We start from the raw sequence: 27,062 nt of genomic DNA, 5'->3' as shown, positions 1-27,062 counted from the left end.
TGGAAAACCTGGGCATCGGAAAATTGCTCATCAGCAACCGGACAAGTGGTTTGTGACTGTGGGAATGGTCCAGAAAACAGTTCCTCAGAGTATGCCGGTTCAAATGGCAAATTTTGCTGGGAGGGGGCAGACTGGGGGGGAGGAGGCTGAGGTGCAGGAGCTGGAGGAGTGCCGATTTCGGTGACATGGGTGGACTGCGTGGAAGACTGACTGGTGGACAAATTGCTCGAAGCATTGTCGGCAATCCACGACATCACCTGTTCGCACTGTTCTGGCCTCAACAGTGCTCTACCACGAGTCCCAGTAACTTCAGACATGAACCTAGGGAGTGTAGCTCTGCGGCGTTCCCCTGCTCCCTCATAAGCAGGTGGTGTCTCACCCCGCCCAGGACCACGGCCTCTGACCCCTGCAGTAGTTGGACGCCCACGTCCCCGCCCTCGTCCTCTACCCCTAGCCCTCGGGTTAAACATTTTGAAAATGAGAGTTATAACTTGAATTTTTTTTTTAACTTTTTTTTTTTTGTTTGTTTTTTTTTGTGTTTTTTAGTTTTTAAAACCAAACGATGCTATCCTATTGCTATGGCTATTTTATAGCCAAGTATGAAAGCACACTGCTATGCCAGATGAGATGACGCTGAGTTATGAAAAAAATAAACGTAAAATAAAAAAGGAAATGGCAGACTGTGCCTAATTGAAATACAACCCCGGGCCCTAATAAATTTTCCCACTTCGGTCTTTGCGATGGATATGTGCGTCACTAAGCGCAAAACACAGTGGTCGCAAGTCTGACTCCAAATTGCTCACAATTTGCTAGTAGATGCACTGCAACAACTACAGCCACCAGCAGATCAACCAGAAATCAAATATATATAACGCTACTGTAGGCGTAATTAAGCCGTTTGTATTCTCCTATGGCTATTTTCTAGCCAAGTATTACAGCACACTACTATGCCAGATGAGATGACGCTGAGTTATGAAAAAAATAAACGTAAAATAAAAAAGGAAATGGCAGACTGTGCCTAATTGAAATACAACCCCGGGCCCTAATAAATTTTCCCACTTCGGTCTTTGCGATGGATATGTGCGTCACTAAAACACAGTGGTCGCAAGTCTGTCTCCAAATTGCTCACAATTTACTAGTAGATGCACTGCAACAACTACAGCCACCAGCAGATCAACCAGAAATCAAATATATATAACGCTACTGTAGGCGTAATTAAGCCGTTTGTATTCTCCTATGGCTATTTTCTAGCCAAGTATTACAGCACACTACTATGCCAGATGAGATGACGCTGAGTTATGAAAAAAATAAACGTAAAATAAAAAAGGAAATGGCAGACTGTGCCTAATTGAAATACAACCCCGGGCCCTAATAAATTTTCCCACTTCGGTCTTTGCGATGGATATGTGCGTCACTAAAACACAGTGGTCGCAAGTCTGACTCCAAATTGCTCACAATTTACTAGTAGATGCACTGCAACAACTACAGCCACCAGCAGATCAACCAGAAATCAAATATATATAACGCTACTGTAGGCGTAATTAAGCCGTTTGTATTCTCCTATGGCTATTTTCTAGCCAAGTATGAAAGCACACTACTATGCCAGATGAGATGACACTGAGTTATTAAAACAATAAACGTAAAATAAAAAGAAACTGGCAGACTGTGCCTAATTCTACTCAAACCCCTAATAAATTTTCCCACTTTGGTGTTTGAGGTGGATATGTGTGTCACTAAGAGCTAAACACAACGGTAGCAAGTCCCCCTGCTAATTCCTCACAATATGGTACTAGCTGCAAATAAAAAAAAAAAAAAATTATAACGTTATTGTAGCCCTAAGAAGGGCTGTTGGGTTCTTTTAGAATCACTCCTGCCTAACAGTAAGCTAATAGAACACCCTAACGCTTTCCCTGACCAGCAGCAGCTCTCTCCCTAGCGGCATCCAGACAGAGAATGATCCGAGCAGCGCGGGCAGCGGCTAGTCTATCCCAGGGTCACCTGATCTGGCCAGCCAACCACTGCTATCTACGTGTAAGGGTACCACGTCATGCTGGGTGGAGTGCAGAGTCTCCTGGCTTGTGATTGGCTCTGTTTCTGGCCACCAAAAAGCAAAACGGCGGGAGCTGCCATTTTCTCGAGCGGGCGAAATACTCGTCCGAGCAACGAGCAGTTACGAGTACACTAATGCTCGATCGAGCATCAAGCTCGGACGAGTATGTTCGCTCATCTCTAGTCATAAGCTTTCCAGATGTATTTGGAAAAGTTTGTATTAATATCTATGCAAATAATTGCCTCAGTGCACCAGGGGTGCGTCCATTTTTGCTGGTGTACCTGTTTGTTTTTTTCTAACTCCTGTTTCTAAAGAAGATTCCAGTTATTGTGTTGTAAGGGTATTGGATTGAGCTGGGTGGCATTTAAGAAAAAGTTTCCTTAGTGGGGGTGTAACTAGGAGAGACTGGGCCCCCTTCCTCCTTCAGCATGGTACACTCCATTGGCATGCTCCAATGTTGCTAAATATGCACTGCCTTACCAAATCATACTAAGATGCCTGCATACATACTATTCAGAGCTAACTTGTCAAAGGTCTAGATGATTGAAATGTAGTAATCCTCCTGATCTGCTAAACTTTATATAAATTTATGCCATGTCCCTACACTCTACCAAAGCGGATAAAGAATCCTACACGTGCACCACCCAATATCCATAAGTGTGCAGTACCTCCTCTCAATGTACAGAAGACTGTATGTAGTGAGCTCCTACTTCCTCCCCCCCTCATACCCTCGCAGGTGCATTACTCACCTTACCGGGTTCCAGCGGCATCTCCCGCGGCTCCTCGCGTACTGGCTCCGTTTAATTTAAAGGGCCAGCACACCAATAATTGGCGGTGGCCAACCGCCTTTCCTAATTAATTCCCAGCCCCTTCCTGTGTTCCCTGCCGGATCTTTGTGCTCATGTCTAAGAGAAAGCTGAGGCCTGACACAAGTGTAGCCCAGTAAAAAATGAAATTCCCAGCATAAGGCAGAGAATAGTTCAGCACTTCCCCCAACTGATCTCCTTTTCTGTTTCCCTCTGTACCAAAATTACCAGCCACAGCTTGCTGATCAAGCACACAGACTGCTACAGTCATAGTCAAGTGTTATGGCATCTCATCCATTGCTTTCTTATTGCCCTACTGCCTGATGTAATTCATCCTGTGAGCACATATAAGAGCTGACATGCATCTTACTCCAGACCAGCCCTTTGATGTCTGCAGTCATGTCATAAGGTTCAAGTGAGGGGTTCTTTGTCCAGAATCCTCCAGCCCCGGCTTCTTTACATTACAGGACACTTTCTATGGGCCTGACAACACAGAAATTGGTAAAATCAGGGCCCTTAATTCTTCACAGTTTTCTATTTCTCTGCTTGCTGTCTTTCCTTGCTTCCTTTCAGTCTATAAAAATCAGTCCAAGGTTTTGGGCACACAGGTGCACAACTTGTTATGGTCATAGTTCAGTAGTCAGTCAGTCTACAAACTGTGTACCTTGGCAGTGGACTGGAATTAAATAATGAATAACAGCAAGCAGAGATCTAGAGAATCCATAAATAATTGATACAGATAGCATGTTAGAAAATTGTAATTTTTTTCTTTATAGAAATAACTATGCTTATTTGTGAAAGCTCAAAACTTCTAGATGAGAACCACTAGTTTCCCCTTGTGCCTTCCTGGGTGTTCTATGTACTCCCTCACCCCAGGGGAAATAGATTGTAAACCAGCCCTCAGTCCAATAGATCAATTGTTACATTGTGCTGAGAAAAATACTTTGACAGGTGGAATGGAAAAGTTTTACGCTGTTTCTTCCCCACTATGCAATTACCTGGTTACATTTCCTTGCAAAGGCTGTTTTTTGCCGTTTGAAAAGAAATATGTTCCAGGTTTGGAAGAGAATTGAAAAGCTTTCATGAACTGGATGTTGCTGAGCGTGCACTTATTTATTCACAGAGAGTAATGCAAACTTGATAAGTTGTCAAAAGTCGCACTGTTTTATTTTGCTAACTGTTAATTACAATCTAGCATTTTGTAACCATCTCAAAGAACATCCTGCTAACTCTCAGAAGACAAAATGCCACATTTTGAGATCTCTAATGAGGTGCAATGTCACTCAGATGTACAATTGTGTTTCTGTTTACGTTGCAATTTTTAGTTATTTCCACAATTATTTACCTTTTTTCCTGTAAACAACAAAAATATTCAAGTTATTTACTAGACGAAATGTTAGAGACAACAAGGTGCATGCTATTCAACTTAAGTAAACCCTAGCATAACTCCAGCAAATATCATACCCTCTTTACATAGAATACAGCTCTCTTTAGTTGTCACTTTGTACAAGACAAATCATGGAATCTTTAGCTTTTGTTGAGTCCAGTCATCTCTTGTTGTATCAAGAGGGTCATCATCTCTGACAGAAGTTTCCCAGGATGATGCAAGTGTCTGGACTATACCACACAGGTTTTCCACAGGGGGAGCACAAACTCTTATCATAATCTCTAATGATAACAGCTTGCTGTCACAAAGTTATAATAAGTGCAGCCTCCCTGACCGTGTGCTCATGGTCCCCTAGACTTTTAGCAGGCAAAGATTGTATTGTATCTAGCTACCCCTGTGATGCTATACTGAGGCATCAATAGATTGCTAAGTGAAATTACAGAGAAATAGTGATATTTGCACATCAAAATGGCATCTGTTAGGGGGAAGCACTGCAAGTGAACACATGTTTCTCACATTTTGGACTTGCATTTTCTATCCGTTTTCAATCAGTTAAGGGCCACCAGGATCATATACATTTTTTCAGCTTTTTTCTACTTTAAGGGAACAGAGTGGGATATAAAGGGGTATTCAAGGAATAAGCATACTTCATATACAATATGGATTCTTAAAATATAAGCTAAAATATAATTAGTTATTTAAAATTTAGCTCTTCTTAGAAGGAAAATGCTGTTGATTTACACTGTAATAAAGAACTAAAATGCTACTGGCCCTTTAATCAGTCCGTTGATTTTGTCTAAGCAGAGCAGACACAGGGCAGAACATGGCCGCTGGTTACATTTCCACATCACGTGTCCTGCACCTGCCAGAGCAGGTCATGTGGTCATTACTATCTTTGGCTGTAGTCAGTTGGTTGCAGTATGGCCGGTATTTTGGTGAGACGTCATCTCAGTGACACATCATTACTATAGCAAGACAGTTTGTTACATCATTACTGGGAGCATAGCATAGAAGTAAAGTATCATGGGACTTGTAGTTTCCAGTGGCGGCCATCATGGTGATATGCCTGCTTACTTTAGAAAGCTCATAACATTTTGTGAATCATAATATCAAACTAGTAAAGCTCCATTTTGTGACTAATGACATTGAGTCCTGTAATATTCATTTATTTATAGCATTATGTTTTTTTTTGTATCAGATGTTTATATTCTCAGAATACCCTTATAAATAAAACAGCCTATATACTAAAACCCTCAATAGTAAAGCAGGAAATGATTTTGTGGTGATTATGCAATCTATATTTACTACATTATGAGAGCTACTATAAAGTCATTTTAGCTTAAAGTGTTTGCACTACAAAGCACTTTTCCCCTATCCACATTGTACAAAATCCACTTGATTCACATCTATGGGAGTATTGAAGTGCATGTCACTCATGTTGAACATGTACACTTTCCTTTCATTCTATATGGAGAATGGGGGGGGGGCTATGTCAGGTAACCTTGTGACCTCTGTTCTTATGAATTGCTGGGTGTCCCAGTGGGTAGACCCCACGGGGTCACACTGTAATATATGCAGCAGTAATTATCTTTTTGTGGCACCACCCTATTTATTATGGAAAACCATTCTAGTGGACACTTAAGGCACCTAAGTCTACTACCCTAGACAAACAATTAATAGTACAGTAATATGGGGTTTCTAGATCCACCACAAATTTTCTACAGATGTCACAAAAATACCATATTCACATAATATTGTCCCCTCCCAAAAATCATAACATATTAAAAATGTACCTTCACACTATAATATTTTATTGAACACATATCCCAAACTACTGGTCATCTCAATTGGATTTATATGTTCTGATGCCTTTAACTAAAAAAAAGTGCCTTTTGGGCCGGCTGTAGATGAACAATGTTCAATCCAAAACCCGAAGTGGACTGTGTTCTGGTTCAATCCCACGTACTGATCATAAAACAATATGATGTAAGGACTCCCTATAACAATTTCAACATCATATTTCTGTATGATACATGGAACATATTCGTCTGCAGCTAGCCTTAATCCTCAATCCCATCCTGGCATTGATATTTTAATACTGCATCGCCAAGATCATTTCTACTTTTTCTACTATTTTCTTATTTTACTACATATTTTTAACCAACAGCATTTTAGCCAGAAAAATGGCACATGATGCTGCAGTAACCGTATGTGCCACAGAAACCATGCAAGATTCTGAGTGTGAAACTGCTTGCAAATTATTCAGCCATTGTATGACATAATGTGGAAATATATATATACATATATATATATATATATACACTCACCGGCCACTTTATTAGGTACACCATGCTAGTAACGGGTTGGACCCCCTTTTGCCTTCAGAACTGCCTTAATTCTTCGTGGCATAGATTCAACAAGGTGCTGGAAGCATTCCTCAGAGATTTTGGTCCATATTGACATGATGGCATCACACAGTTGTCGCAGATTTGTCAGCTGCACATCCATGATGCGAATCTCCCGTTCCACATCCCAAAGATGCTCTATTGGATGGAAATGTGGTGACTGTGGAGGCCATTTGAGTACAGTGAACTCCTTGTCATGTTCAAGAAACCAGTCTGAGATGATTCCAGCTTTATGACATGGCGCATTATCCTGCAGAAAGTAGCCATCAGATGTTGGGTACATTGTGGTCATAAAGGGATGGACATGGTCAGCAACAATACTCAGGTAGGCTGTGGCGTTGCAACGATGCTCAATTGGTACCAAGGGGCCCAAAGAGTGCCAAGAAAATATTCCCCACACCATGACACCACCACCACCAGCCTGAACCGTTGATACAAGGCAGGATGGATCCATGCTTTCATGTTGTTGACGCCAAATTCTGGCCCTACCATTTGAATGTCGCAGCAGAAATCGAGACTCATCAGACCAGGCAACATTTTTCCAATCTTCTACTGTCCAATTTTGATGAGCTTGTGCAAATTGTAGCCTCAGTTTCCTGTTCTCAGCTGAAAGGAGTGGCACCCGGTGTGGTCTTCTGCTGCTGTAGCCCATCTGCCTCATAGTTCGACGTACTGTGCATTCAGAGGTGCTCTTCTGCCTACCTTGGTTGTAACGGGTGGCAATTTGAGCCACTGTTGCCTTTCTATCAGCTCGAACCAGTCTGCCCATTCTTCTCTGACCTCTGGCATCAACAAGGCATTTCCGCCCACAGAACTGCCGCTCACTGGATGTTTTTTCTTTTTCGGACCATTCTCTGTAAACCCTAGAGATGGTTGTGCATGAAAATCCCAGTAGATCATCAGTTTCTGAAATACTCAGACCAGCCCTTCTGGCACCAACAACCACGCCACGTTCAAAGGCACTCAAATCACCTTTCTTCCCCATACTGATGCTCGGTTTGAACTGCAGGAGATTGTCTTGACCATGTCTACATGCCTAAATGTACTGAGTTGCCGCCATGTGATTGGCTGATTAGAAATTAAGTGTTAAGGAGCAGTTGGACAGGTGTACCTAATAAAGTGGCCGGTGAGTGTATATCTATATATCTATATATATGTTTATATTATATGTGAAAAATATGAAATGACTTATCCTGTAAAACTCTGTTACTTGAACTTATGGGTAACAGGGTTTGGCAATTTCATAAGCCTTAAGCATGGTGAGAGAAGGTGTCAGCTCTCTTCTGCCACTTGGTAACACAGTGTGAATTTCTCAGCAATAGGCATGACCTAAATGTCATACTGAATAAAATTTATCATACAATTTTTTTTAATATATATATTTGTTATTAAATAGAGAAATATTACGTTTACTGCACATTTGAATTGTATGTCTGTTCTTTGTATTTCTGTCTCATAGACCAATATAGGGGCCTGTGGTCTGGCAGCAAATTTTTTTTTGTCAGATAACTGGCCCCAATCTAGTCGTGTGCATGGTGTAAATCTAACACAACATTTTAAAAGAAACCTATCATCAAATATAGTATGCTAAACCAGGGACATAGATTACTCATAGATCCAGGCACTATGACTGTGGTAATCTTCTTCTATTTCTTATCCATGGTCTTCTTCCTTCTAAAATCAACTTCAGCTTTACACACTGTTAAACTGTCTCACCCTCTCCCTCGTCCACACAGCACTTCCTTCTTATATTTTTTTAACCATTACATTGTTGCTGTTAGTCATTTGTGAGCACATAGTTTCAGGTCCCCCTTAGAACACCCACTTTTTGTAAAGATATGCAGCCTCTTGTCATTCATAGTTAGCAGAAACAGATCTTAAAATCAGAAAGTTGTTGATTTATTAGGGGGAATTTATAAAGAGCTGGTGCATTGTTCCCCTCGCCCTGTGTGTTGTTATAGACATAATAAGAGGTTATGCCTGGATTGATACAATAAATATTAGACCTTTGGTAAAATATTGATTGGTGGGGTCATTAATTACCTGTTGAACAGTCCGCTCCTGTCCAGTGTGGCTCACAGCTGCAGATCCCACTGTCCATTAGATAGGTGCCATGACCTGAACATTGCTCCTGACAAAGAGCCAGCGCATTCTCGCAGTTTACACCACCCCAGCCAGCAGTACAGTGGCACTCGCCTTGTACACACACTCCATGATCAGAGCATGTTGGATCCAGACAATTTTCTGCATTAAATGAAATGCAAAATTAACTTTATCAAAGTGATCCAGTTACTATTCATAAATTGCTAGGAAAATGACATTTTACATAAAGTACATAAAACAGCATTGGCTTTACCAAGGGTGGAAGGAAATGGTCACACCTGGGAACCTACTGCTGCAACCTACTGGAGTTTGGATCAGTACAGATTGTGAATAAGGTCTAACTACAATAATACAATGGCAACAATAAATTATTATTATTATTATTATAATTAATGTTTTACTCTAAATATGTAATATTACGGTTTGTTTTTCCATATTATAATATGCTACAAATTCCTAATAGATGTTAGTCCCACTGTGCCTGTCATGAAGCTTTTCATTCTGGTTATCACAGCTACATTGTTTGTTAAGTAAGGTGTATTCCCATATATCATACAGGGGATATAGATTCACCTAAACAGATGCAGCATCTGTTGTCTGATTCTGGAGGATGTTGTCTTTAAATTTCAGTAGTATAGAAAAACTGCAAGATCAGATGAACAAACTCAAAGGAGTGTCTTTATTCACCACCACAATGTTTCAACTTCCATGCAGTCTTCATCAGCCTGATAAATTATGATGCTTGATAAAGACGGCATGAATACAGACATTCCCTAGAGCTTGTTCATCTGATGCTGTGCTGCTGTTTTATACTATTGATCGATTGGATCCCGGACCAGGATCAAGAACCAGCTTGCACCCTTCAAAGTGTGCTCTGTGTGAACAACATGCTGTCTCTCCTTCCTGTTCTGCCTTCAAATTTTATCCAGTGCTCCTTCATAATTTAAGAGAAGATAAGGTTGAATAAACACACATATAAAAGTGTATCACACAGAGCTACACGACCACCAATGCTTAAGAAGCGCCGGCCCTCTCCATTATCTTCACTATATTTGTGAATGCATGAAACTTCCTAGCAGCAGGGCCTCGGGATATGATGAAGGGAACAGTGCAGTCCCTAAATGCGTAGTCCACCTTTTTGTGTCAACTTTTTTGTCTAATAAAACAAATTTGTGATCCAAAATACAAATACATTTGAGCGGTCCATCAATTTTAAACTGAACTTTTGACCTTACATTCATAAGTGCATCTATACAGTATATCTAGTGCTTTAGAAATCATGAGAGGCTGCAGCTCTACGTCACATTTTAGGAGCAGAACATCACCACCACCTGGGTGAACAGCTCTATGTGATCTATTGCTCTATCGATCAAGAGGAAGGCAAAACCCTGATAAGAGTGATGATGATTAGTCCATAGGTAAGCGATAAGGCTGTCAGAATAACATTTTGGAACATGGTCCTATCTCAAGATTTTAGCTCTCTTAACGTGGAATATTTTGTAAGTCAAAACAAAGCAACAGGCTCCTCTTGGCCTTGTCCATCTAGATGTCCCATCTAGATGTCTTGAATAAAAATTATTACAAATATCTCTTTACTGCTCATTAATTTCTTCTGAAAAGCACAACTCCGTCTCCTCCCTAGTTAAGCTGTTTCCTTCTCAGTGAGGACTGCTAACTGTAACAGTTACCAAAAATGTATTGTTAATAATGGCATCAATTGTGCAATTAGTTTAATCGAAATTTTGATACGAAACAAGGCCTGCCTACTCGTCCCAAATATTATGGACAACTAGTGTAAACCAGAATGAAAATGCCAACTACTTCCATTGCTGGAGGCACTCCAAGACCGATATAAGGGCACATTATATAAATCATGATTCATTTTATAAAGTTACTTATGTCATCTTGTACTGATATTTGTCCTGTGTAAAATAGATACTTTGAATAGCCAACCTTCTTCACAGATTTCTCCTTTATATCCTGGTACACAGATGCAGGCACCTCTAATACAGGTCCCATGGCCACCAGAGCATGTTGGGTCTATACATTGCTCTTCTGGGACATCACATTCTGCTCCTTTCCATCCAGTCCTGCATACACAATGTCCCTTCTCATATTCACCATTACCACTACAGAGTACGGGGCATGAATCTAAAATACAAGAAAACAAGTAAACACACGGTTAAATATCGATAATATCTGGCATATACATTAGGGTAGTCATTTACAAGAAAACCCCGTGTATAAGTATGCATTGCAAAGCTACTGTTACCCTGTCATGGATACAGTATGTATGGAAGGTTATTCAATATCAACATTTTGTTTCTATGTCTAACTCTGTGCCAAGATATGACCAAGATAAATACAACTTGCCTAAGCTGCTGCTAATAGCATTCATAGATAAGCTTTACAAAAGCCACATCATACATGTGTATGTATACAGTGTATGTTCTATATGTTAGAGCGTGTAGGCACGTTACATGACCAATGCAGTGGTCATTGAGGAGAAGGCATCTATGACTTTCACCTATTGTGAATGGTTTCTGTATACGGGAGTTTAAACATTTAAACCATACGCTTTTTTTTTTTTTTTTTTTTTAAGAACCTTTAACATAAAATTTCCAAAGCCTGGCTTTGGCTTTCATGGCCTTTTTTTAGACAATATGAATAACACAGCAACTTTTTTTCCAATCATGATCAGTGTATTGTCAAATTACTGTGTTCTCTCTTTTTAAATTATAAAGACAACCAATAATATAAAAATAACCCTTAAAAAGCCATAAGAACCCTGACTTTTGAGCACAACTGGTACATATATTTTTATCCACTGGACTGAGTGGTAAGTGTCAAAACCATAAGGACATTTTCTTACTTACTTTTTATCCATGTATCTGCTGTACGGCATATCCGCTGTGTAATAGAGTAGCATTGTAGTGTGTGTGGAATTGATGAGGTCTTCCCACTGCCGATTTTGGCATATCACATAATGCTATGAATTTTGATATGGAAATCAACTTTTATAGTGCACTTGAGCTTCCAACAGAAGCTGAATCCTAACATAATGGGGCACATTTACTAAAGGCTGTGGGGCAGTTTTCTGTCAGACTTTGGACGTTCAAACTGCTTGCAAGAAGGTATTCAAGAAGTGCCTGCGCCACTAGACATCATGCAACACAAATTAGTTGGGCATTCCGGTGCTCAGTCGGACTGTGCACCAGATTTAACATGCAATGTCTGACAGAATTGTGTTGCACAACCCATGTTAAAGGTGTACCAAAAAAAAGTGGTGCAATCTGTCGGAGCTGTGCAGGGAGTACCAGATTCATGAAGATCGTGCGCCAGAAATCCTGAATCTGGGGCACACTAGTGCATTTAGTGCAGTTTGCACTGTTGTAAGTAAATGTGGCCCAAAATGTGTCTGGTTTTAGAATAGTTCCAGAATTACAACGTGATAAATCCTGCAAACATTCTACAGCATGTGCATTTACCTTAAAGGGGTAAGTCCTACTTACCTTCCGGTGCCCTCCGGTATCCAGCTCCGTTCCGGGCGCCATGTAAACAAACATGGCCGCCGGAGCAGCGCTGGACTCAGCTTCCGGCCGGACCCGACAACCTTCCAGCCCCCATACCCCCCATACACAATGCTGTGTATAGGGACGGATAGGCGTGCCCAGCCACGGACGGCCGGTAGCTGAGTCCTGCGCTGCTCCGGCGGCCATGTTTGTTTACATGGCGCCCAGAACGGAGCTGGATACCGGAGGGCACCGGAAGGTAAGTAGGACTTTATTTTTTTAAGCAGCCCTCTCCTGGCCCTCTTTCGTTTTTGTTCCAGATCTCTCGGACAACCCCTTTAAGTGTGTAGGATAGTAATGTATAAAACAGTATAAAAATACACAATGGGGTAGATTATGAAAGTAACGTCAATTACACCAGTGTAGAGTTAGACTGCACAGTCGTGTAGTGCTCCAGATATATCATGCTGGATGATGCATTTGGAGTAGTTTACGCGTGTGGAGTTTACCAGCTTTTAGTTGGTCTAGTTTCCGACTGAATTTTCTGGTCCACACACTGCATTTTGTAATGCATAGACCGATTTTTTTTGGTGCACAGTCTAAACCACACCTCTCTCCCAGAGACCATGCCCCTTTTTGGGCAACACAAAAAACTGTCCAAAATGGTCTAAACCCCTCAATAAATGTGGTGCACAGCCAGTGGCGTAATTTGAAATCGAAAGACCCCAGTTCAAAGTTTATAGTTTGTTTTAGTACTTGTCTTCTCATATGGAAAAATGTGACACCTTATGGGCCTCCTAAGCCTCTTGTAACGCCCCTGTTCACAGCAGTTCAGGCAAAAAGTTCTGGTATAGATTTCCGGTATAAATCCCTCCTAATGTGGCCAGCAAAGTGTTGTTTTTATATAGATACATGCATCATGAATATATCTATCTATCTATCTATCTATCTATCTATATATATATATATATAATTTTTTTTTAAACTTTTTTTAAACAGCACGGGAAATTAAAATAAATATTTTTGTAGGCGTTTCCAATCCCTTTCTATGTCACAAAGATGTGGCGACACTGAGACATTTCTTACAACTAAAGACACAACTTCAGCCTTGGGCAATGAATTTACCGACACAGCAACATCATTAACCTGCTGACTGCCACGAGGCTGTGTTCTCACCTAAGATGACACTCAGCAATTAGAGTAATTAGTGGGAATTATATTCAAGACACTTTTTTTCTGTTTACATAATTGATTTTTCTTACTGTACGGGTAGCACTCTGGTAACCTTAAAATGTGTCGCGGTAGTAGAAACAATTCCTAAAGGATCGTCAAATATTTATCATTTATATCTAGGTTTCGTTAATTGACTTCTTAATGCTTCTAAATAAATCATCATATATCAGGAATGGAATCAATAGGATTAACCTGTACCATCACTAACGTATAATGAAAATGACTTCATTCCTTTTAAATACAGTGCCAAATGAGTTGTGGTACACCACAGGGTTATCTCCCTTACAGGAAGGAGTAGCTCATGTAAGGAGCTAAGTGTCTTGAGGAAGTCAATGATCAACTATGCTTTAATGTTTTAACCTGAGAATGTTCAACTGGAATCTAATTCTCCGGGGTCTTTGTAGGGTGCATACATTACCGCTTAAACTAAGAGCGTGACCCTACAAACTTTGGAATTGTTTTGAAACACATTCAGAAAGTTTCACATTTCCTTACATTGTAGTTTATTAAAACCCTGTACTACAATAAAACAACTGAGGTTCTCCAGCATCAATCTTCACTCTATATCACATGATAAGAATGTGAATACACAATTGTTCTCCATAATTAAGACCCTTTGCCATGACTCTACATAAAATACAGCTCTGGGGTCTACCATTTCTCCTTATCGATTTTGAGATGTTTCTTCCCCTTCCTCCTAGTATACAGGCAGTCCCCGGGTTACATACAAGATAGGCTCTGTAGGTTTATTCTTACGTTGAATTTGTATGTAAGTCAAAACTGTATATTTTATAATTGTAACCCCAACCAAATTTTTTTCGGTCTCTGTGACAATTGGATTTTAAGCATGTTGGGTTTTCATAAGAACCAGGATTAACAATAAAGCTTCATTACAGACACCTTTGATAATTGTTACAGCCGTTTCTTGTAGCCTAGGACTAAAGTACAGTAAATTACCAACATTACCAACACCAGAGGTCCGTTTGTAACAAGGGGTCGTCTGTAAGTCGGGTGTTCTTAAGTAGGGGACCACCTGTATTTGTTGCCATTCCTTTGATTGGAGAAAAATCTGTCTATGTGAGGTCTCAAAGCTTTAAATGTATATCAGACTCCAACTATTAAGTAGGAAAGAACTACTAAGAAAACATGAAATAATCTTACCCCATCATGCGGTAAGATTGTTCAGCAGTTGTGGGATGGGAGACACTTAATGTACATAGTACATAGATGTTCTTAGAGGAAACCTAATCAAATGAGATAAATCATACTGGGACGATGACCCTAAGCACACAGCCAAGACAACTCCGGAGTGTTTCAGGCGCAACTCTTTGAATGTGCATGTGTTAAAGAAATCTATCATCAAAATCATGATAAAATGATAAACCAGGAGCACTTAGTCATAGATCCAGGCACCATGACTGTGATAATCTTCTGTGACTGTGGTAATTTTGTATTCATGGCCTCCTTCCATCTAAAATCTAATTTTATAAATATGCTAATGAGCCAGAAGGGCTCCTGGAGGTGTTACCATAGCCCTGCTGTCCTGAAGCTTCACGTACTGTCTCACCCCCCCTCTCCCCAACCATGTTCTTCCTCAGCACTTCCTTCTCCCTCTGCCTGTAATCTTACTGTAGCAGAGGTAGTTTCAATACAGTTGGAGGAGGAAGTGCTACTTGCACACTGTAACTACCTGGGAAACTGCAGCACAGAGGTGCTCTGGTAACACCCCTACAAAGCCCTTTAGGCATTAGAATAATTATAAAAGTTGATTTTGATGGTAGATTTTCTTTAAGGCCCAGCAAAAGCCCTGCCTTAAACACAATAGAACAGGTTTGGAGACAACTGAAAAATGTTTGACACTGACTGTTTCTATTTACTGTGACATAGCTTCAGTAGACCATAGAGAAGAAGTCAGAATGTCCTCAAATCCAGATGTGAACCTTGTGGCATCATAACCAAGAAGGTGGGAGGCTACAATCACTGCAAAACACGATTAAATTAAAAAAAAGGTCTAAATGCTTTGTCAATGCATTTTTTGTGTTTTCCTTTCACTTTTTTTAGATTTTTAACAATTGTTTTACCCTGACACAATGAATGATTGGGGAGGGGCTTGTTTTTTTTTTTTAAATTTTAGCAAAAGGTCATTACATAAAAAATAAGGATTAAGGCCCCCTGGATGCATCCTCCATTCCATATTGAGCTTGATTCTAGTACCATATGTATAAATTCCAGACTTGTAGGTTCTGTAATATTCATACAGCCCAGGGCCCATGATAGTCTTAAACGATCACTGGAGCCATGGACAAAAACATGTCATGAAGTTGGTGATTGGCTAAAAGGTATACAACATGTTATTGCTCAGTAAAAGTAGCCAGAAACCTTCCGAGAACAGATGCTTTATATTACTTTCTCTACAGGTTCTATCATACAAGAGGAGCAACTTTATTTAAAGAAGATTTTTTGAAAGACATAAAATTCTATACAACATATAGCATTCCAAGGGCTACTACGTGTTGTCGAAGACTCAGCTCATCCAACAAACCAGATGGTAAATGCATCATCACTGTACTGTACCTCTCCAAAACACTCTTTAGCACTCCACAATAACATACCCTTCCAGCATGTGTTAATCTAATTAGCGCCTTCTGTTTTTTTTAATTAGCACCTTTCTAAAAGAACCTCAACCTGAGGGTTTCTGTCTTTTTCTAGATTTTAAAATGACTAAAAATAATATGATAATATACTGGCACTTGTCCGCTCTATAAATATATAGGACTACAAATGTGGTTGTGTGTTCTTCACAGTCCTACAGGCCTTTATAAAACATCCAACTGAATGATCCACTCTAATGATCCAACTCAAAGCACTCAAGGTTTTTTAATGTGCCAATAAAACTGTGCACGACACAATTTTGTGGAAAAAAGTATCAAAATGCTTTGGTTTACAAATAAATTGTAAAATACTACTAAATGCTTTCGTGGATATCAACCTCCTATCCTCTCTGTTCATTTGCTATTATTTGATAGAATATATTTAAGAACCAATACTACTAGAGCAGCAAACAGGGTTTTTACTCTAAATTTCAGAAAACCCAAGGCAGGCAAAAAGAATTTTAAAAGTGCACTTATTCTGCTCTGGACCCAATTTCCGGGCTGAAGGCTTCCATATTTTCACCAACATTTCTGGCTGGGCTGGAACTGTAGACTGTCACATGACCACCATGGCCAATTATTGGCCTCATTGTACCCTAGAAAAGTCACTTTTTTAACATCACTCTCAAAACCACTTATTAGCTTCCATGTGTAATATTTTAAACATTGTAGTGTGTAATAAGGTTCAGATTTTGAAATCTCTTCAGTAAGGACCTTGTGTCAGTTTTGTGTTGGACTTTGTACATTATTTTATGTGAAAACTGCTTGCACATGTATTTATAAAGTGTCAGCGCCACATACATGTTGCACACAACTCATTTGTGTGGCAGCTGCACTATACCTGCTGTGACGCATATTTCTGCACATGAAGGGGAGTTTCGGGGCACAGTCGGACCGCACACCACATTCAAATTGCAGAATTCAAAAGAAGTGTGTTGCACGCCCCATGTTAAAGGTGCACCAAAAAAGATGTGTGCCACAATCCCTGATTCTAGCGCCCTCTACACACTACACAGACAAACTGCACATAATCTGGGCCAATATGTCAGGAATTGCGACTATATTAAATGACATCTACCACCAGGATGAAAGACTGTATACAAATGAGCCTGAGGGGCTCCTCATTTGCATGCAGTCCTTCCTCCTGTTGGCATCCTTTGAATGTGTACACTGTTAGCTCTCCAACAAAACGTGATCAGTTATAAGGGGCACAGCTGAGCTTGGTCCTGATTTTTGATTCATTATAATATTTTTATCATTATTATTATTTTATGTTGGATGCCAAGACAGTACTAAATACAAAATACACCCTATAGCATTAGAGAGAAAAAATCTTATTACATGCTAAATATGTTTTTGAAGCCAATTAACAACCAACAGTCTGTACCTCTTGAGCAATCTGGTCCCAAGAAGCCGGGAAAGCAGTGGCAATGGCCGGATATGCATTCTCCATTTCCATTGCAGTTGGTGGAACAATCATCCATCATTTCTGTGAGTGAATAAAATGGCATAAAGTAGACTGTGTTAAAGTTTGGATTCAGCTGTAAAGGTAATGTGCTATGAGTGACTCAATTGCTGCGAAATTGCTGCAAATTTACCTCTACCGTAAAAAATAATCATACTAGCTTTTATTCTGATCTACCGAGGACTTAAATAAGTATTTGAGTATATGGAATTTTTTTCCTCGGATGAATAAAATTGTCATAAAATCAGTGACATTAGAGAAATACGATTCAATATAAAGAATGTAAAGCTGAACAAATACATTTCCAAATACAGTCCTGTAGGTGAGATTAATACTGTTATACTGTCACTTCTCCAGGTTCGATACATAGGAGAAAAAGATAATTTGTACGTGGGAGTCTTCAAAAAGTTTAATGCTGCCAATACATCACAGGCACAGCACAAGTGTTTGCTGGACTCCAGCAGATCCAGAATTTATGAAGAAAACACTGAGGTTGATGAATATAGAATAAATGGTGGTGACACATCATTTAGATTTACTGGGGGATACGACTAATTCCTCATACATCAAGTTGCACATTTACCTGAAATGATCCATAAGTAAAGCTGTTGTCTAAATTATCCTGTGGACATTATCATCAGTTATAGTCAGCTGAAAACAATAGCTCATAGAGATGTTCTTCTACCTGAAATACATAGCTAATGCGCTCCGAGTCTAACAAATAAGCTGTATTGTTAAATTTCCATGTGCGGCGCAGTGATTCCGCTCCACTGATATATTGAAACTGCGGTTATTTATTATATTTGTACATTTATTTTATATATATTTTCTACAGAAAAGGGGTGATTTGATTTTTATTTAGTCTCCAGAGGATTTGAACATGGGATCATTAGATTAATTATACTATTGATTGCAATTTTATTGCATTGCAAGGCATCATCACAGAAGACCAAATATCTGCTGTACGTGAAGGAGCAGAAAGGTAGCAGTTCAGCAGATTGATATGGGGTTTTGGGGTAATAGATATTTAATAGATATTTTAAAGGTATTTAATCCCTGCTCTTCCAATGCTTAGGAGGCATGTGAACAGACCTACTCAATAATCTACAAAAAAAAAACGCTTAATGTGTAGGACTGTCCAAATAACATCTAAGCATATGAAGAGTTGAAACCTAAATGAATTTAGTACAAGTTATACTGAATCTTTTACCACAACTATTACTTTTGTGCATTTGCTGTCCTTTTGCTCTATAAGATCTTACCTTTGGATCAGGTGATCAACCATTAAAGGGGTTGTACTAGGTTTACAAGTGATCCCTTTTCAGAGACTAGGAGGGTAACAAGCTGCTCAGCAAGGGCCGGAGTGCTGGAAACCCCATCCATCAAGAGAATGGAACCTCTGGGTGGAGTGGCAAAATAAACATGCCTACTGTCGCACCCTCCACTAGCACTGGAGCATCGGAAATTTCCAAACTCATAGATCAGCTTTCACTGTCTAAGTGAGTGCCAGAGACAGTGATCATCAATTTCCAATACTTTTAAATGGAGCAACAGAGTGCATGCTTGCCCTTCAGATGATCAACCATCAAAGGGGTTGTACTAGGTTTACAACTTATCCCTATCCACAGGGTAATGGGTAACAAGCTGAGCAAGGGGCTGAATGCTGGAACCCCCATCGATCACGAGAATGGAACCTCCAGAAATCTGGGTGGAGTGACAGAATGAACATATGTTCTATTGCCCCCTCCAATAGCACTGGAGTGTTGGAAATTTCTAAACACGTAGCTCAGCTTTCACAGTCTAAGTGAGTGCCAGAGATGGTGATCATCAATTTCCAATACTCACATTCTATTAAATGGAGCAACAGGGTGTATACTCGTCCTTCTACTTCACCCATAACTAGTAAGAGGACCCCGGATCTCCATTCTCCACATTGCTGTGGATCCCATTATCATGATAAGTGGGGTCTCAGCAGTCGGACCCTCAACAAGCAAACATTTCTAGTAATTAAAGCACACTATAAAATGACATATTCAATATAGTTTGTTCTTGACAACTTATAGGGGCAGATTTATCAAGCTGTCTGAAACTTAGAATATCCTCAGTTGCCCATGTCAACCAATCACAGCTCCCCTTTAAAATATTCATGAGCACTGGTAAAATAAAAGCTGAGCTGTAATGGGTTGTCATGGGCAACTAGGAATATTCGGACTTTCAGACAACTTGATAAATATGCCCCATATGTCATTCCCTCTAGGTCACTGTTGAAATATCTTTTTGCTGTTGAACCAAAAATATTGGTCAGTGGAGGAATATATAGAAGTCTCTTACCAATTGCTGTAGTTAAAACTATAACTTGCTCCATCTTCCTGCCATCATTGTAAAAAGCTAGATGCCAGGCACCTTGATCCATATATTCAATGAAACCTGTCTCTTGTAAAGATGGCAGAAAGATACTTCGAGGTGCATGCTGTGGATTTTCAGAATTTTTCGGTTCTTGCTTTTTCAAGTGTTTCCCGTCCATCAGCTTTACAAAATCAAACTGTGTGAAAATAAAACAAAATACATGTTGGAAATAGAGCACATCTCAGTCTTTTGTATTGTTGGTGACAGTATAAAATATATGAAACCAAAATGATAATTTTTAAAACAGATGATTTAAACAATATATAATAATAGAAAATTCTCTATATCTTCATGTGCGGGCCCACTTCTTCAATACAGCCTGTTTATTTTTTGTATTTTGTTTAATGTAGAAACAGCACAGCAGTAACTCCTAGGTCACTTTTTATCACATATTGTTAACTTTTGTCTCCACACAATGGGGCACATTTACTAAGAACAGTGCAATCTGCACTATGTGCAGTTTGCCTGTGTGGTGTGCAGGGGGCGCCAGATTCAGGATTTGTGCCTTACATTCTTCATGAATCTGGCACTGACCTGACAGAGTGAACCATTTTTTTCCCGGTAGCAATATGGGGCGTGCTACACATTTCTGTTGGACTTTGCATGTTAAACGTGGTGGAAGGTCCAACTGTCCACTGGAGCGACCCGTTCAGTGCAGAAATTTGTGTCATATCGGGTGTAGTGCAGCATGTGCCACAAAGTGTTGCATGTGCCAGAAATGTGTCTCAGACACTTCTTAAAGGGGACCTACCACCAGTTCTACGCAGTAGCGCCGGCCTCGGAGCTACGGCCACACACCATTAGGCCTGCGTTCTGCGCATGCGCAGAACGCAGGGTATTCGCACGGGGGCGCACAGCTACGAGGAGCTGCGCGCTGAAGAGTACATGGTAGGCGGAGAAACGAGGCTACTGGGGGGTGGAGTAGCCGCAACTAGTAGCCTCATGTCCGGCTACTCCACGCCCCAGTAGCCGCTTAAAAAAATTAGCAGATAAAGACATTAAAGTTTACAAAAGGATAGCCGGGATGTGAAGATTTCCACAAAACAGAATGCTTTAGGGTGGCCCTTGCAATCTCTACAACACAGTCTCAGAGTGACTTTATATTTGTAAAAGTTTTATTTTCTATTTTGAATGAAATTACATGAAAGGCATGAACCCCACAAAGCTCTCCGTCCAAATGCGTACTTTAATTCAAATTAAAGGAGAATGCAGAAGTGTCCAGCCCCAGCCTGAATTGTCCTATTTGGGAAAGTCAGTGAAGTCAATGTTTGATGGGGAAAGTGAAAAGATCCCATTTATCATCTGGTCATATGGCCGATAATATTTTTGTATTTTTTGTAATTTACAAATGGACAGCTCTATGTCAAACATGGGGCTACCAATCACAGATTGGTGACTAGATGGGTGATTTTAAGAATAGAAAAATCAGTAATAAAATAAAACCTGTCAATTATTCATTTATCTTTTTCAACTAATTTAAATATTAACCTACTCAATGTCAGAACGTCTTTAAAAGCAGCACTGTAGAACTTCTCATGGCTTTTACCACACTCGTGTGTTTTGCTCTTCAGAAGTCTTTGAAAACATCTCAGCTACACCTCAGAGCTGAGGTTGTGTCTCAGTGCAGTTGGAGTGATGGAAGGCCAAACCAATCAGCTGCTGAGCTAGCGTCCAGGAACTATATTTATACTTGTTCCTCACTTTATTCATTGCTGATCTTTCTCTTGTAATTCTACATTATATTGTGCTTTTTCTGTGTTTTCTGACCCTTATTTGAAACTATTGGCTACCATAGAAACTATTGAAACTATTATTTGACTAATCATTCTGTACATCGCTGCTTTCTTGGTTTTGACCCAATTAGCTTGATCTCGCTTTTATCTGTCTCTCTCTTTGTGTATTTGTTTCATGCACATACCCCGAGTAGGGACTGTTGTCCAGTTGTCACCTGCTAATTTAACACAATGTGGGCAAGTAGTCAGGGACAGAGGCTGCAGATAATGTAGGGCTTGCAGTGCTTTCTAATCCGGACACTCCTTCAACTCTATAACAAGCTACTTGCATAAAAACCAAAATTTTTAGGATGACAAGTTCACTTTACAACTATCACATATATGACCTAATTTCTTGTTCCTATCCTTTAAAAGATTTAATATTAAAAAGGGTTTTTTATTTCTTATTTCAGTCTAACTTTTTAATTCAATCTATACACTTTTCATGTAATTATTCAGTTTATAAGCCTATACAGTGTACATATACAATATCAGCTATGGTGATATAAATTAGTAATAGTGATCATAATAAATATAGAATAAGCCAAGTGCTTTCTAAGCATAGGACTGACATTCTTATTCCGATAACATGCTGGATTTTCACTTTATTTCAAACTCTATATGTCAGATTTTTCCCAATTAGTAAAATAGGAAATGGTTAGAGAGACCTCCTCAGAATACCGTGCAAGTCCTTCATTCTATATACATTTAAAATAACTGCTGTTTCAGTAACTTCGGAAAGTATATTCAGTACCTGTGTGTGTGTCGGTGGGATATTTCTCCGTCCATAAATGCCAAGAAGTGAGTCTTTTGAGAAGGAAATGTTGAATTTTAAGTACATTGGATGATGTATTGTAACTTGAAATCTCCAGAATAAAGCAGGGGGTATAATCTGTTCAATCTGCTTCCCAATTTCCACTTCTCCCGAATCGATTGCTTTCCCTCTTTGATTCACTGGAGACAAAGAAACCAAAAACATTGAATAAAAATCAAAGTATGGTAGTTTATAACTAAGGCATTGCCCAAATTCTGTTGCTTTAATCTGGGCTTAACAAGTCATAAAGTTCAGTTTTTTGGCATACAAGACATAAAAATCGCAATTACTGGTGAGTTAGCAACTCTTTGGTACTTTTGTGCCATGCACTTTAAAAAAAAATGTGCAGAATGTGGCGCAGAACATTGTGGGGCCTAGCGGGGATTCCCGGGCCAGCCAAATTTCCTGTAACCCAAGCCAAAAAAATTGCAAAGAGTGCTGCACCGGAATTACTAAGGCCCCTTCCACACTTGCATTGCAGATCACGTCAGAGTCTGATCAGGGTACGATCAGGGCTTGGTCAGTTAAAAACTGACATTTTGCATAAGAGTTCAATTAGTTTTCAGTCAGAGTTTGTTCAAAGGACTCAGGACAGAGGTCTATCTTTTCTATGACAATTGATGAGTGAAAAACGCATTGCACTTGCATGTGCGCAATGCGTTTTTGATGCGTCTCCGTAGCCTTGTTTGGTTTAAAAAAATGCTCTTGTGTGTGTGAAAAAAAATGCAAGTCTGAAAAAGCCCATTGATTACAATGGGTCAGAGTGCATTGCAAGTTCCGTGTGTCAAAAGTATGCGCAGAACATGCCGTGAAAAATGCAAGTGTAGAAGGGGCCTAAGGGGCTGGAGAAATTCTGACACACCACCCGCCGGGGGCACCAATTATTAAGACTGGTGCAAAATGGTTTAGTATTAATTACTGATCCCCAGTTAGCCCACACTAGATGCCCCCTGCTGCAGATGCAATGCAAAAGTATAAAATATGAAAAGTGTATCAGCATGCCCACTACTTTTTTTTTACTCATTTCACGTAAAAAAATTCAGACTCAGGCAATCTGAGTATTCTGCCCGGACTATTTAGAATCGTCTTGGTTGACTTTCAATAAGAAAGAACTGTGGCGCCTGGAATATTAAAACTACTATAAATGTTCTTTGCTGTAATGACAAATGAAAAAAATGTTTATAATTAATGCACATTAATATCTGTGTTACAAATGTATTTTAATAATTCAGCAAATCAATTCAAAGAGCTTTTTATACCATTACCTTTCCATCATCTCATACTACTACAACTACTCCCAATGATATATTACCTTTCCTATTTACATACAGAAACCTAAGTACTATTCTCAGCCCAGCACCAATGAACAACTTCACATCATAGACATTAGATGGGATTTTTTCACATTTAGGAGAGACAAAACTATAGAAAGGTCAGAAAATAGCTAGAACCCATCCCCCAAGCAAGCTTTTATGTGCATTGGATGATAGTATCAGGGTTGGATTTCTTCCAATGTATTTTAGGCCGATGCCTAAATCCCTGTGGTACACGGGATATGAGTGATATCAGACACACATTGAATTGACTTGGACCAGCTACAGAGATAATTACATGGATCATTATAAGGTTGTATCTGAGTGATACTTTTTACCCTCTAATGACACGGCCTGGAAAGCCTTGCTCTTCAGCTTTTTTGTGACATATGGGGCTAATTAAAAAATGTATTACTCTTATTTGAGAAGAACAGATTTTAATTTTTTTTTTCACACAACATGACAAAATAAATGGATTCTCTATTTAGTGTTTTTTTAACATATATTGGGGCACATTTACTATAAAGAGTGCAAACTATGTGCACTATGCCTGTGTAGTGTGCAGAGGGGTACATCATTATTTTTATTCACTGGATGAGTGTGTATATATCTGTCAAAAGATTGAGAATGTTTTATCTTTTTTCCTGCAATGGCACAGTATGGTGACACACGTGTGCTTATCCTATCGTGCCCTGCACAATACACTTCTAGGGCATAGTTTCAAAGTATCATAGTATCTAATGTTGGAAAAGACGGAAGTCCAACCCATAAAATTACACAAATGTTTCTTCCTATAACATGTGATATTTTTTCTCTCCAGAAAGGCATCCAGGCCTCTCTTGAACATGTACATAGAGTCCGCCATAACAACCTCCTGCGGCAGAGAGTTCCATAGTCTCACTGCTTTTTGGCCCCTTCTACACACCCACGTTTTTCACGTGCATGTTTTATCGCGCATAACTTGCATTGCACCCTGACCCATTGTAATCAATAGGCTTTTTCATACTTGCATTTTTTTTCACGCACACAAGCACGCTTTTTTAACGCACCATTAAATCTCCGTATGCTCTACTTTTGCAAGTTACGCACCTGAAAGACGAGTCCTTTACACGCGTGTTATCTGCACATGAAAAATGCATTGAAAATGTATTGAAAACATGCGTGAAAAACTGAGACACTGAACAAACTCTCTGAACTCTGAAAACTGATTGAACTCTGATGCAAATTGTCAGTTTTTCACTGACCAAACCCTGATCGCACCCTGATCAGACTCTGACGTGATCGGCAACACAAGTGTAGAAGGGGCCTCACAGTAAAGAACCTTTGTATAGTGGGATGGTAGAACCACCTCTCCTCTAGGCGTAGAGGATGCCCCCTTGTCCTGGTCACAGGCCTAGATATAAAAAGATCATTGAAGAGATCCTTGTACTGTCCGTTCAGGTATTTGTACGTTGTAATCAGGTCTGCCCTCAGTCATCTTTGTTGAATAATCCCAAATTTTGTAATCTGTCATTGTATTCTAGTCCCCCATCCCCCGTTAATCTTGGTTTCTTCTCCTCTGCACCCGTTCCAGTTCTACTATATCCTTTTTATACACTGGTGCCCAAAACTGTACACAATATTCCATGTGTGGTCTGACCAGGGATTGGTATAAGGGCAAAACTATGTCCTACATGTTTTACTTCACCTTCACTCTAGAGTAGCATCATGGACTGCGGAGATGAATACACGTAAATCAAACCCATTGTTGGGAGAATCCAGATTTTTCTTTTAATTAACACATCATCTTGACTTTTTCTAAAAGCCGGGATATCTTACTTTTGTTGAATACAATAGCCAAAGTGAACAATTTGTTGTGTTTTTTCCACACTCTCATAATAGGACAAGTGGGAAGAAGTTGAACAATGGCATATTTCATGTACTTATCTATAGACCAATAGCTCAGAACAATTTGTATCTGCAGTGATTTTATTGTGGATGCTGAAAAAAAAAGAATAGACTTCATGAAGCAGTAGGGGTAAGCTCTAGAGTGTTATAATCCGCTCTGTATTAAATATTAAGGAATCAAGCAATGTCTTGCTGAGCTTTGCAGTGAATGAGTACACCGGCTTCTATAATCCATAGTGTCATTAATGTCAAGCACTGAACATACAGAACATACATTGCAATTTTTTATCATGATGGTATTTAACCATTTTACTATGCCACAATTTATCATTATCTCAATTCTGCTGAGGATTTATTGTCATCTTAAAATGTCACTCATCATACAGCATACTGTTAGGTACAGGGGCTTGATGAAAGATTTTAAAGTACCGTTAATACATTGTATATGCACTTTGCTGTAACTAGCTGTTAGCCTTTCTTCCCTGCTCTTTGTAATGCGGCAGCAACATAAGCTCGTGAAATTGTTTCTCTGCAAGAATGTTACCTTTTTATTGCTGTTTCCAAGGGTATTCTCCTATGAACTTATAAAATGCTTAATAAAAATTCCACTTATTTTAACATTGATTTTTGTGGCTGGATTCTTTCTGCCAGCGTACACCTCACTAATCCTAACTTATTAAAATTTTTGAAAAGCTATCCAGCAGCCACTTATGATTCACACTGGGGCTTCAAAATTGAGGAAAAAAATATTTTCAATATACATTTATTGTTAACTATTTTGGGTTTTACTTTAACAGCATTTTTTTTCACTGCCATACCGCTGTTGTTTTCTTTTGCATGTAAAGACATAGGTTTTGAATTATTTGCTTACATTGGTAAACAGCTACCTGAAATATGAAGGATTGCATGGTTTGAGGGCAGGGGGATAAGGCTGAGATTTATGTGCATACATGGACCCAATGGGGCACATTAACACAGGGTTGTGCTCCAGTTTTCTGTTGGACTTTGCACATTATTTTAGCGCAAAATGCACACACAGGTATTTAAGAAATGCCCATGCCACATATGTGTCACATTCAACCTTTTTGTGGCACAGCTGTACTAGACATCCTGCGACATAAATTGGGGACCGTCCTGGAGCTCACTCGGTCCATGTTCCAGATTTAACATGCAAAGTCAGACAGAATTGTGTTTCATGCCTCATCTTAAAAATAATGGTGCACTCGGTTGGATAAGTGCAGGGGGCGCGATTCATCAA

The 27,062-nt window shown here is 39.5% G+C and overlaps 1 protein-coding gene across 9 annotated transcripts in view; it reads right to left on the bottom strand.

Annotated features, from left to right (window-relative positions):
• Positions 1–27,062, bottom strand: part of TENM1 (teneurin transmembrane protein 1) — a 490,610-nt gene that overhangs the window by 188,729 nt on the left and 274,819 nt on the right. For all 9 annotated transcript variants that reach the window (XM_072124023.1, XM_072124021.1, XM_072124025.1 and 6 more), the window contains 5 exons: positions 22,545–22,744; positions 19,944–20,154; positions 17,535–17,636; positions 10,705–10,902; positions 8,692–8,892 (listed from right to left, as the gene is read on the bottom strand). In XM_072124023.1, the coding sequence (XP_071980124.1) occupies positions 8,692–8,892; positions 10,705–10,902; positions 17,535–17,636; positions 19,944–20,154; positions 22,545–22,744 (912 nt within the window). The remainder of the gene's footprint in view (positions 1–8,691; positions 8,893–10,704; positions 10,903–17,534; positions 17,637–19,943; positions 20,155–22,544; positions 22,745–27,062) is intronic.

This window comes from Engystomops pustulosus, chromosome 9, assembly GCF_040894005.1.
Source record: "Engystomops pustulosus chromosome 9, aEngPut4.maternal, whole genome shotgun sequence".
Lineage (NCBI taxonomy): Eukaryota > Metazoa > Chordata > Amphibia > Anura > Leptodactylidae > Engystomops > Engystomops pustulosus.
Note: the sequence above shows the minus strand (reverse complement) of the source record. Positions and strands in the feature narration are given on the sequence as shown.